General features: G+C 49.6%; 1 protein-coding gene across 1 annotated transcript in view; it reads left to right on the top strand.

The window, feature by feature from the left end:
- LOC127004900 (uncharacterized) overlaps window positions 1-12,500 on the top strand; it is a 14,701-nt gene that overhangs the window by 1,701 nt on the left and 500 nt on the right. Inside the window, exons 3-7 of the mRNA XM_050873115.1 lie at window positions 1,615-2,115; window positions 8,620-8,766; window positions 9,246-9,515; window positions 10,168-10,212; window positions 12,384-12,500. The exon at window positions 12,384-12,500 is cut by the window's right edge and continues 500 nt beyond it. Coding sequence (XP_050729072.1) covers window positions 1,615-2,115; window positions 8,620-8,766; window positions 9,246-9,515; window positions 10,168-10,212; window positions 12,384-12,500 — 1,080 coding nt within the window. The remainder of the gene's footprint in view (window positions 1-1,614; window positions 2,116-8,619; window positions 8,767-9,245; window positions 9,516-10,167; window positions 10,213-12,383) is intronic.

Genomic DNA, 12,500 nt, shown 5'->3' with positions numbered 1-12,500 from the left:
GACAGGTCAGTTGCTTCAAACTATCGCCCAATTAGCTTAACATCGGTTATAGGCAAGATGCTGGAGTCCATAATAGCCAGGAACATTCGGGAGCATTTAGAGAAACATAGCTTAATTCACGACTCGCAGCATGGGTTCACAAAAGGTAGGTCATGCCTCACCAATCTCTTGTCCTTCTACAATAAAGTATTTGAGGGGGTTGACGGAGATGAAAATTATGATATAATCTATCTTGATTTTAGTAAAGCGTTTGACAAAGTTCCTCACCAACGACTGTTGCTTAAATTACAGGCTCACGGAGTAGAGGGTAAAGTTTTGAACTGGGTCAAGGCGTGGCTTAGCAATAGGAAGCAAAGAGTGCAAATCAATGGTAAAAGATCTGACTGGGGATGTGTTACGAGTGGGGTCCCACAAGGCTCGGTATTAGGTCCACTTTTGTTTATTATTTATATCAATGACTTAGATACAGGAATTAGTAGTGATGTTAGTAAATTTGCAGACGATACCAAGATCGGTAGAGTAATTGAGTCGGATCAGGACGCTAGTATTCTCCAAGGTGAACTCAACAGATTGTATGACTGGGCGGATAAATGGCAGATGGAGTTCAATGTAGGGAAGTGCAGTATTCTGAGTGTAGGTAGGAACAACCCTTCACATAACTATTGCTTAAATGACACTCTCATAAGTAGGTCTGGGTGCGAGAGGGATTTAGGGGTCTTAGTGAGCTCTGATCTCCGTCCAAGGGCACAATGCATTCAAGCTAGAAATCGAGCTAATAGGGTACTGGGATTTATTTCAAGGAGCGTAAGCAACAGAAGCCCCGAAGTCTTCCTCAAACTATATTTAGCATTAGTTAGACCTCATCTTGACTATGCGGTTCAGTTCTAGTCACCTTACTATAGAATGGATATCAAAATGTTAGAATCGGTGCAGAGGAGGATGACTAAGATGATTCAGGGGTTGAGAAACTTGCCATACGAGGAAAGACTCAAACAGTTAAACTTGCATTTTCTAGAAAGGCGAAGGGTGCGTGGAGACATGATCGAGGTTTATAAATGGATGAAGGGCTTTAATAAGGGAGACATTCATAAGGTTTTGTTGGTAAGAGAACCGGGTAGGACACGAAGTAACGGGTTTAAACTGGATAAATTCAGATTCAACAGGGACATAGGCAAAAATTGGTTTACTAACAGGGTGGTGGATGAGTGGAATAGGCTTAGCAGTCATGTGGTGAGTGCCAATACAATTGTCACATTCAAAAATAGACTAGATAAATTCATGGACAGCGATGTTAGGTGGGGTTAGATACACGGGAGCTTAGGGTCAAAGGAGCTGCCTAGTACGTTCTTATGTTCTTATGTTCTTATGTTCTTATGTTCCTTCTGTTCTCCTCCTCTTTCCCTCCCTCCCTCCCTTCGTCATCTCCTTTCTACCCTCTTCCATTTCATTCTTCCCCTTCCCTCCTTCTCTTCTCCTCCTCTTTCCCCCCCTCCCTCCCTTCGTCATCTCCTTTCTACCCTCTTCCATTTCCTTCTTCCCCTTCCCTCCTTCTCCATACCCCTTCCCTCTACCCTCTTCCCCATATAACCCCCCCTTCGTCTTCCCCTCCGTCAGGCACCCAAGCGCACTGCCCCAATTCGCCCTGCCAGGACCTTGGACACCCCCACTATGTCTGCGGCACCAACGGGAAAACCTACCACAATCAATGCTACCTCGATAAAGCAAGTTGCCTCGCCTCCGAACTCGGCCACAGGGTTACGAAAGCTTACGATGGGCCATGCCGAGGAGGAGGAGGGCATATCGGAGGAGGGGGAGGCCATATCGGAGGAGGAGGAGGCCATATCGGAGGAGGAGGAGGGCATATCGGAGGAGGGGGAGGCCATATCGGAGGAGGAGGAGGGCATATCGGAGGAGGGGGAGGCCATATCGGAGGAGGAGGAGGCCATATCGGAGGAGGGGGAGGCCATATCGGAGGAGGAGGAGGCCATATCGGAGGAGGAGGAGGGCATATCGGAGGAGGGGGAGGCCATATCGGAGGAGGAGGAGGCCATATCGGAGGAGGAGGAGGCCATATCGGAGGAGGAGGAGGCCATATCGGAGGAGGGGGAGGACATTGTAAGTAAGGAGGGATGGAGGAAGGGGTTAATATATGGGAGATGAGGAGAAGGAGGAGAAGGAGGAGGAGGAGGAGGCCATATCGGAGGAGGAGGAGGCCATATCGGAGGAGGAGGAGGGCATATCGGAGGAGGGGGAGGCCATATCGGAGGAGGGGGAGGCCATATCGGAGGAGGAGGAGGCCATATCGGAGGAGGAGGAGGGCATATCGGAGGAGGGGGAGGCCATATCGGAGGAGGAGGAGGCCATATCCGCGGAGGAGGACGACAGATCGGCGGAGGAGGAGGGCATATCGGAGGGGGAGGCCATATCGGAGGAGGGGGAGGCCATATCGGAGGAGGAGGAGGCCATATCGGAGGAGGAGGAGGGCATATCGGAGGAGGGGGAGGCCATATCGGAGGAGGGGGAGGCCATATCGGAGGAGGAGGAGGCCATATCGGAGGAGGGGGAGGCCATATCGGAGGAGGAGGAGGACATTGTAAGTATGGAGGGATGGAGGAAGGGGTTAATATATGGGAGATGAGGAGAAGGAGGAGAAGGAGGAGGAGGAGGAGGAAACATGGAAACATGGAAACATGGAAATGCAGGCAACAGAAAGCCTATTGGCTCATTACGAGGTCGCCCGCTTGGGTGATTTAATCTGCTCGACCGCCACTTGGGGCTTGGTGAGCAGATGAAAGCACCTCGATATTGAGGAGCAGATGGAAGCCCCTCGTTATTCAGTTTACTCCTGACGCAGCGAAATGACGGTCGATTCTATATTTGAAGGAGTTGATGGTATTCGCATTTACTACTTCTGAGGGAAGATTGTTCCAGTGGCGGATGACTCGGTTTGAAAAGAAACTCCTTCCAATGTCTGTGTTACATCGACTCGACTGAATGGGTAAACCGTTATTTCTAGTTCTTGAGTTGGTTTGCAGTTCAAAGAATTTGGAGTAATCGACGTTATTGAACTTTTTCAGATACTTGAAGACTTGAATCATATCCCCTCGTAGGCGTCTTTTCTCCAATGTAAAGAGATTGAGTCGCTTGAGTCGTTCCTCGTACGGTTGAGCCCTTAAGGTTGGAATCATCTTTGTGGCGCGTCGTTGAATCCTTTCCAGTAAAGCAATGTCCTTTCTGTAATTAGGAGACCAGAACTGCACTGCATACTCGAGGTGCGGTCTTACCATGGAATTATACAAGGATAGCATCACGTCTGGTGTTTTACACTCGAAGTTCCTCGCTATGAACCCGAGCATAATGTTGGCCTTGTTGTATGCTTTTTACAGTGATTCGCGTGTTTCAGGTCACTGCTGATAGTGACTCAAGATCCTTTTCCTCCTGCATCGCTTGCAGAGGTCTCCCATTCATGATGTATGTGTGGTTACAATTATGGGACCCAATGTGCAAGACTTTGCATTTGTCAACATTAAAAGACATATGCCATTTTTCCGACCATTCGATAATGTGATTGAGGTCTTTCTGAATGATTTCGCAGTCGGTCTTTGTGAGGGCATCTCCACCCACCTTGGTGTCATCTGCAAATTTCGATATTGTGGATTTCAGTCCTGATTCTAGGTCATTGATATATATGATAAAGAGGATGGGTCCCAGCACTGACCCTTGAGGCACTCCACTAGTGACTGGTAGCCAATCGGAAGGCTGTCCGTTGAGTAGTACTCGTTGTTTTCTGTCGGTGAGCCAATCTTTTATCCACGCGATCAGATTGGCTCCGATGCCCGCCGAGTGCAGTTTCTTAAGGAGTCGCTCGTGCGGTACCTTGTCGAAGGCTTTCTGAAAGTCCAGGTATATAACATCACTGGGGATGTGTGCATCCCAGTTCTTATATATACCTTGGAAGAAGTCTAATAAATTCGTTAGGCAGGAGCGCTTGTTTCTGAAGCCATGCTGGGTGTCGGAGATTACATTATTGTTTTCTAGAAACTTAACAAGTTTATCTCTAATAATCTTTTCGAGTATTTTTCCTGCCACTGATGTCAAACTTATGGGCCTGTAGTTTAATGCAACGCTTTTGTCTCCTTTTTTAAAATCGGTGTTACGTTCGCCATCTTCCAGTCTTCCGGGACCTTGTTTAGTTGAACTGACCGGTTGAATATGGTAGTGAGTGGTTGAAGTATTTGTTGTTTAAGCTCTTTTAATAACCGCGGGGACAAACTGTCGGGTCCCGTTGACTTGTTCGTGTCGAGTTTGTCCAAGTACTTTTTTTACTTCTTGGTCGCATATTGAGTCAATTTCCAGCGGCGTGATCTCACTCGGCGGGGCAGGGCTCTCGGGAATGGTTTCGATGTCCTCGACTGTGAATACGGATGCGAAGTTACTGTTGAGGATTCTGGCCATCTGTTTACTGTCCTGAGTTACAGATCCAGTCTCGTCTGTCAGGGGACCAATATTGATTTTACTTTCTTTTCGATCTTATGTACGTGAAGAATTTCTTGGAGTTAGTTTTGATTTCGCGCGCTATTTGCTTTTCATAGTTGCGTTTGCTACTCCGAATAAGGCTGCGACAAGCTCTGAGGCTGTTGTGGTACTGTGTGCTGGCTTCGGCCGTAGCATTCTCTTTCATCAAATTATAATTCCTTTTTTTTAGGTTTACTGCCCTTTTTATTTCTCTGGTCATCCACGGTGGATCTACGGCCCCATTTACTCGCCTGGATTTCGTAGGCACTGTAGCCTTCTCTACTTGCAACAGCTTATCTTTGAAGACGTTCCACGCGTTGTCGATTGTATTGTCGGTGATGCCAAGTTGGTCCCAGGTCGTAGGGGAAGCAGTGCACGGGCTAAGTTGAAATTTCCTTTTTTGTAATCTGGTATCACTGATGGATTATCTACGAGTTTGTGACATATGTTGATATTAAAACGGATTAAGTGGTGATCGCACCCATTAAGTTTCTCACCAACTGTACAGTCGCGAATGAGGTCGGGGTCGCTTACTAATACCAGATCCAGTAGATTGTTTTCTCTTGTTGGTTGAGTTACAACTTGAGTGAGGAACGAATCCTCCACCATTTCTATAAGCCTGTTACCCTCTTGATCTCCAGTCATCAGTCCCCAGTCAATGTTAGGGCAATTAAAGTCCCCAATTATAATTGCTTCCTTGCTTTGTGTTAGAGAGTGAATCTCTTCGTAGAGGGCAGTGTCATCGGCTGCCTGTTGTTTCGGAGGCCTGTATACGGTTGCAAGTGTTAGTTTCTTGTTATTTGCGGTTATTTCCACATAGACAGAATCGTATTTCTCTGCGTCCTGTTTGTCTATTTTTATGGCAGGGAGTGTACTTTTTACGTAGCAAACTACTCCTCCTCCTTTCTTGTGCTTTCGACTTTTGTGGAAGCTTTCGTACCCAGGGAATGACATTTCGGATTCTAGATGGGTAGAGTTGGCCCAAGTCTCTGTGATGGCTACCACATCTGGTTTCTCTGTTGCAATATACGCCCTAATTTCGTCCTTTTTGGGTATTAAACTACGTGCATTTGTGTACATGATAGAAATGTGGCCGTGACGAGTTGTACCAGTTCGCTTGTCGGAGGCGTGGTTAGTTACACAGTTTCTTGTGGGTCGCACTGACGCTACGGGTTGGTTGATCAAGGGCTGCCTTTGCCCCGTCCTCGCCCGCCGTTTTTTGAAAGGCTTTTCGAAAAGCTTTTCACTGCCTCGTCCAGAAGCCTCCCGAAACGCGCCGATCCAACCTCATTCAGATGTAGTCCATCGTTCCAAAACAAGTCTGGGCGCTCAAGGAAGTGGTGCCAGGCGTTTGTAAACGCCACGCCTTCGTCGTCACAAATTTCCTTCAGACTAGTATTGATGTTGCTCGCTTTGCTGTTGAAGCCGGCGTAAGCGCTGATTCTGGGTAGAATTCCAGAGACAATGACGTGAGGGGACTTGGTCTTGTAACGCCGAATGACCTGACGGTATTTTGATAGTAGGGCCTGAGTTTGTGTAGACTGAACGTCATTTGTCCCCGCGTGAATCAAATAAACTGTGTCTTCCTTCGCGAGTTCCGTGACAGCATCGACAGCTGAAGTAATGTCGTCCAGTTTGGCTCCCGGAATACAATAACGCCTCCGCGTCTCTGTATTCCTGCCGCAGAATTCCGTTAATTGACCTCTAACCAGCGAGTCCCCTACAAGTCTAACAGATGTTTTCAGCTGGTCTGTGCCACGAAACTGTGTATGATCTACGCAGACCACAGCAGGACGAATGGGCTTGTGGGGTCTAATGGAGGAGTAGTGCGGAGGCGGAGGCGGGTGGCGACTGGACGTGGCGGCGGTAGGAGGGCTGGTAGAGGAGAGGGACAAGGGGAGCCCAGGAAGATGAGGAAGAGGCGGAAGGGTTGACTGCTGGGGAGCAGAGGAGGTGGTTGTTGAGGCGGCGGTGGTGGGGGCTGAGGGGGCGGAGGTGGATGGGGAGGATGGGGTTGACTGGGGAGGAGTAGAGGAGGAGGATGTTGAGGATGTGGAGGAGGGACAGAGGCGGAGGAGGAGGAAGGGCAGTAGGGGTTGACTGGGGAGGAGTAGAGGAGGAGGATGTGGAGGAGGGGGGAGAAGAAATGTATGTGGAGGTGGCAGAGGCGGAGGAGGAGGAAGAGGAAGAAGGGTTGGCTGGGGGAGTAGAGGAGGAGGATGTTGATGATGTGGAGGAGGGGCAGAGTTGGAGGAGGAGGAAGGGCGGAAGAGAAGAGTGAGGAAGAGGAAGGGAGGAGGAAGAGTAGGTGGTGGTGATGGTGGGATGGGTGGGGGGGGCGGGGGTGATGGCGGGGGGGGTGGTGGAGGAGGAGGAGAAGAAGACGAAGAAGAAGAAGAAGAAGAAGAAGAAGAAGAAGAAGAAGAAGAAGAAGAAGAAGAAGAAGAAGAAGAAGAAGAAGAAGAAGAAGAAGAAGAAGAAGAAGAAGGGAGTTGAGGGTGTGACGTCACGATGTCCCAGAGTAACGCATTGGAGCGTTGTAGATCCTCGTTGGTTGTTTGTAGTGCCTGAATACGTAAGTCTAAGACACAGTACCTACACATCGCGTCGCTGGTTTGGTAATGAATCGCAGCATATTTCTTTGAACAATTACAGCAATTGAAATAGTTGGACGGCATGATTACTTCTTTTTTTTATTTTTTTTTATTTACTGTTGCAAGACGATATATCGGTGAACTTTACAGTTAAGATGAATTTTGTATCAACACCTGAAGGGAGGCGGCTTTAAATCGGTCGAGTCACGCGGGAGAGTTTGAGGTGTGGCGTCTATGAGGGCCCACACGTGTTTTCCCTCCGGGATTAAAATTCTCTGGGGGATTAAACTTTTCCTCCTTTTCAAAACAGGTGTGCTGGTATACGGGTCAAGCTTTGTACTTCTACGTTAGTGACAGATTTTCTACGTTAGTTAGACACAAGAAGCTCACTGTCTTTCACTGGGTGCTGTGTTAGGTCGTGTAGTTGTAATCCTACTGAGGAAAGACAGGAAACACAAAAAAGTCGATTAATAACTTAACCGCTCGTGGCTGTAGCAGGGAAGTCCTCTCACTGTAAGGTAATCCTCGCAACACTTCAAACACTAGTTAGACGCGTCACAGCACTGAGTTAGACGTTAATTAATTAGGTTGAGTGGTGCTAAATAAGACAAGTAAACAAGCACAGTTAGTCGTTCGATTTCTGAGAAGGCGTACGGGCCTATTTAAGTAACGGTTAATTAAAAACGTGGATGAACGGATTTCAAAAGTTGTGACGTTAAATGTAACACACGGAGTCGATTTACACACGGAGTCGATTTACACACAAAATAACAAGTGTCGTTTCACCAGACGAGGCGAAAAGCAAGGTTAAGGTTTGATGCCGGTAGGGCAGCGAGGTCAACGTCCGTCCCTTTGAGGAGGTCAGGCGAGAGGAGGAGGAGAAGGAGGAGGAGGAGGAAGACACTGTAAGCATTGAAGAGAAGAAAAAAGAGGAGGAGAGGAGATATTGTATGGAAGAGGAAGGAAGAGAAGAAGGAGGAGGAGGAGGAGAAGAAGAAGGTCATTAAACTGGAGGAGGAGGAGGATGAAGAAGAGGAAGAGGAGAAGGAAAAGGAGGAGGAGGATAACCCAACCTAACCTAACCTATCTACCTAACCAGACCTAACCTAACCTAACCTATCTACCTAACCAGACCTAACCTAACCTAACCTGACCTAACCTATCTACCTAACCAGACCTTACCTAATCTAACCTGACCTAACCTATCTATCTAACCAGACCTTACCTAACCTAACCTGACCTAACCTATCTATCTAACCAGACCTTACCTAACCTAACCTAACCTGACCTGTCTACCTAACCAGACCTAACCTAACCAGACCCAACCTGACCTAACCTATCTACCTAACCAGACCTAACCTATCGACCTAACCTGACCTAACCTATCTACCTACCTAACCAGACCTAACCTAACCTAACCTAACCTGACCTAACCTATTATCTAACCAGACCTAACCAGACCTAACCTGACCTATCTAACAGACTAACCGGTATTTTCTTCCCGGCACAGACCAGGAATGTCGGCAATGCTACAACGACCGGTACCAGCCCGTCTGTGGCACCGACGGCCGCACATACTCGAGTCCTTGCAAGCTCGAACAGGCCGAGTGTCAGACGGGAAGGCACATTGAGATACAAAACTACGGCGCTTGCAATGGTAAGTGTGTGTGTGTGTGTGTGTGTGAGGGGGAGGGGGGAGGGGGGGGAGCGTGGGGGGAGGTATGTATGATCCTCCTCCTCCTCCTCTCCCTCTTCCTCTTCTTCTTCCTCTTCCTCTTCTTCTTCCTCTTCCTCTTCCTTGCCCATGTTAGTGTGTAATTACCGAGCCATTTTTTGTGTTTTTCTTTATTATTTTTTTTTCATTCTTTTTTTGTGTGTGAGCATGTGTGTGTGTGTGTGTGTGTGTGTGTGTGTGTGTGTGTGTGTGTGTGTGTGTGTGTGTGTCTCAGGTCAGGCCAAGAAATGGTTATAACGGAACCTCCGGGGAACCAGTTTTTTCTGAGCGTGTGTGTGTGTGTGTGTGTGTGTGTGTGTGTGTGTGTGTGTGTGTGTGTGTGTGTGTGTGTGTGTGTGTGTGTCCGTCCAACCCGCCTCTATCCCCCGTTGACCCCACCCCCTACCCCCCCTCACGTACAGACTACCACGGACACCACGGCAGCGGGGGCGGCGGCAGTGGAATCGGTGCCGTCATTGGAAGCATCATCGGGGGGGCCATCGGGGGAGCCACAGGGGGACACGGGGACGGTCACCACGGGGGGGGACACGGGGGAAGTTCCTGCAACGCCTACTGTCCCCCCGGGAGGCGCGTGTGTGGCTCTGACGGGCGGCTTTACGGGAGCAGTTGTGAGCTACGGAAGGCGGCGTGCAGGAACCAAGGTCTGAGGGAGGTCAACTTCAGATACTGCCGTGAGTACAGTAGAGTGCTAAGGGGTGTGTGAGGGGTAGGGGACGGCGTGTTGGGGTGAAGGAAGGGGAGGAAAGGTGCGAGGAAGAAGGGGAGTATGGAGGGAAAGGGAGGAGAAAAGTAGGTAAGGGAGGGGAATAAGGGGAAGGAAGGGTGTGGGGAGGGTAGGAGGAGGAGGGAGAGGGCGGGGAAGATGGGGAGTAGGGAGGGAAGGGAGAAGGAAAGTAGGATGCCGTGGGGGTGGGAGGGGAAGGAAGGGGGGCGTGGGGAGGGAAGAGTCTTGGGGAGGAAAGGAAGGGTAAGGCAGGAATGGGGTCAGGGAGGGTGAGGAGAGAAATGGGATGTGATGGGGAGATGGGGAGGGGAAGGGAAGGGGTGGAGGAAGGGGAAGGGAAGGAGGGCGTGGAGAGGGAAGAGTCGTGGGGAGGAAAGGAATGGGGTGAGGGAGGGTGAGGAGAGAGATGGGATGTGTTAGGGAAATGGGGAGGGGAAGGGGTGAAGGAAGGGGAAGGGAAGGGGAAGGAAGGGAGTGTGTGTGTGTGTGTGTGTGTGTGTGTGTGTGTGTGTGTGTGTGTGTGTGTGTGTGTGTGTGTGTGTGTGTGTGTGTGTGTGTGTCCCTTCCCGTCCCTTGACTAACGCCGTGTTCTGTTACAGGTCGCGGCGGCGGATTCCCCGGACATGACGTACACGGACAAGGAGGTACACACAAGGGTGCACATGGGGGTGTACGTGGGAGAGGTGCACATGAGGGTATTCTAGGAGACTTACATGAGGTCATATACGGGGAAGATGTACATGGGGACGGTGTACATGGGGAAAGTTGGAAAGTTTCGTTTAGTCGGCGCAACATCTGTAGTCATATGCCGGAGAGAGACAGAAGGGGAAGGAATTATAGGAGAAGGAACAAGACCCCAGGAGACGGGACACAACCCCCGATTAATACCTGGTACCCATTCACTACTGGGTGGACAGCGGCGTAGGGTATCGGAAAAGCCGCCCAAATTTTTCCACTCCGCCCGGCAATCGAACCCGGGCTCTCTCGGTTGTGAGCCAAGTGTGCTAACCACTGCACCACGAAGCCCCTTGTACATGGGGAAGATGACCATGAGGGCGATGCACATGGGGAAGGTGTGAATGAAGCGGCTATTACACTGGGCAAATTTTCCGTGGATCTTCAGTCAAACCACGATTTCCTCTGGCGTGGTTCTCATATTTCCTTGGTTTTCTGACGCGTCCACGATCTTCCAAAGCTACGATAGATTTCACCGAAGGACGACGGTATTACTCACCATCAGCAGCAGCAATAACAAGAAACAAATGAGAACCACGCCAGCGGAAATCGTGGTTTAACTGAAGAAGACACAGATACACGGACAGAGGTGCATGGCGGTACAGAGGTGCATGAGATGACCTCCACTGGTACACACGGCGAAGGAACACACAGGGATACGCACACAGGTACACACGAAGGGAAGACACACAGCGGGGTCACAGGTACACACAGCACGCACACAGGTACACACGAAGGGAAGACACACAGCGGGTTCACAGGTACACACAGCACGCACACAGGTACACACGAAGGGAAGACACACAGCGGGTTCACAGGTACACACAGCACGCACACAGGTACACACGAAGGGAAGACACACAGCGGAGTCACAGGTACACACAGCACGCACACAGGTACACACGAAGGGAAGACACACAGCGGGGTCACAGGTACACACAGCATGCACACAGGTACACACGAAGGGAACACACACAGCGGGTTCACAGGTACACAAAGCACGCACACAGGAACACACACAACCATGCTCAACACAGGTACACACAGAATTGTTGCACACAGAAGCATGGACACAGGTGCACATGAAGGGAACACACACAGCACGCACACAGGTACACACATGAGCACGCACACAGGTACACACGCTTCCACAGGTGCTACACAGGGTTGGTGGGACCTGATCGACCCAAGGAAAGAGGGGGAAGAGAGAAGAACGGAGGAGGAAGGTAAGAACGTAAGGAACTGGCAAGAGGTCGGTAGGCCTATGCAATGCAGCTCCTGTAAGCCTAACGTCGCTATCAATGAATTTATCTAATCTATATATTTTTTTAATGTGTCTATCGTATTGGCACTCACCTCATGACTGCCAGGCCTCGTATGGCAAATTCCTTAACCCGTGAATAATCTTTGTCATCCTCCTCTGCACCGATTCTAACACTTTGACGTCCATTCTATAGTAATTGGACCAGAACTAAACCGCATAATCAAGATCACGTCTAACTAATGCTAAATATGGTTTGAGGTTAGGTTAGGTTAGGTTAGGTTAGCTAGAAATGAATCCCAGTGCCCTGTTTGCTCGTGGTGGAGGAGCAGAAGGAGGAGGAGGAGGAGGAGTAAGCAGGAGGAGGAGGAGGAGCAGGAGGAGGAGGAGGAGGAGGAGGAGGTAGATGAGAAAGGGATGGTGGAAAGGCTAGGAAGGAAGAGGAGGAAGAAGAGAGGAGGGGAAAGGTAAGGAAGAGGAGGAGGAAGAGAAGGAGGAGGAAGAGAAGGAAAGGACAGATAAAAAAGGGAAGAAGATAAGGGGGATTGTTCTCTCTCTCTCTCTCTCTCTCTCTCTCTCTCTCTCTCTCTCTCTCTCTCTCTCTCTCTCTCTCTCTCTCTCTCTCTCTCTCTCTCTCTATATATATATATATATATATATCTCTCTCTCTCTCTCTCTCTCTCTCTCTCTCTCTCTCTCTCTCTCTCTCTCTCTCTCTCTCTCTCTCTCTCTCTCTCTCTCTCTCTCTCTCTCTCTCTCTCTCTCTCTCTCTCTCTCTCTCTCTCTCTCTCTCTCTCTCTCTCTCTCTCTCTCTTTCAGATTACCACGACCATCACTTTCGCTCAGGCATCGAACCACAAGAAGAAGAAGAGGAAGCCGTGAAGTACGATGGGCCAGGATTAGTGGAGGATGTGGTGGAGGTAGGTGGAGGAGAGG

This window comes from Eriocheir sinensis, chromosome 29, assembly GCF_024679095.1.
Source record: "Eriocheir sinensis breed Jianghai 21 chromosome 29, ASM2467909v1, whole genome shotgun sequence".
Taxonomy (NCBI): domain Eukaryota; kingdom Metazoa; phylum Arthropoda; class Malacostraca; order Decapoda; family Varunidae; genus Eriocheir; species Eriocheir sinensis.
This window is presented reverse-complemented; position numbering and strand designations above follow the sequence as displayed.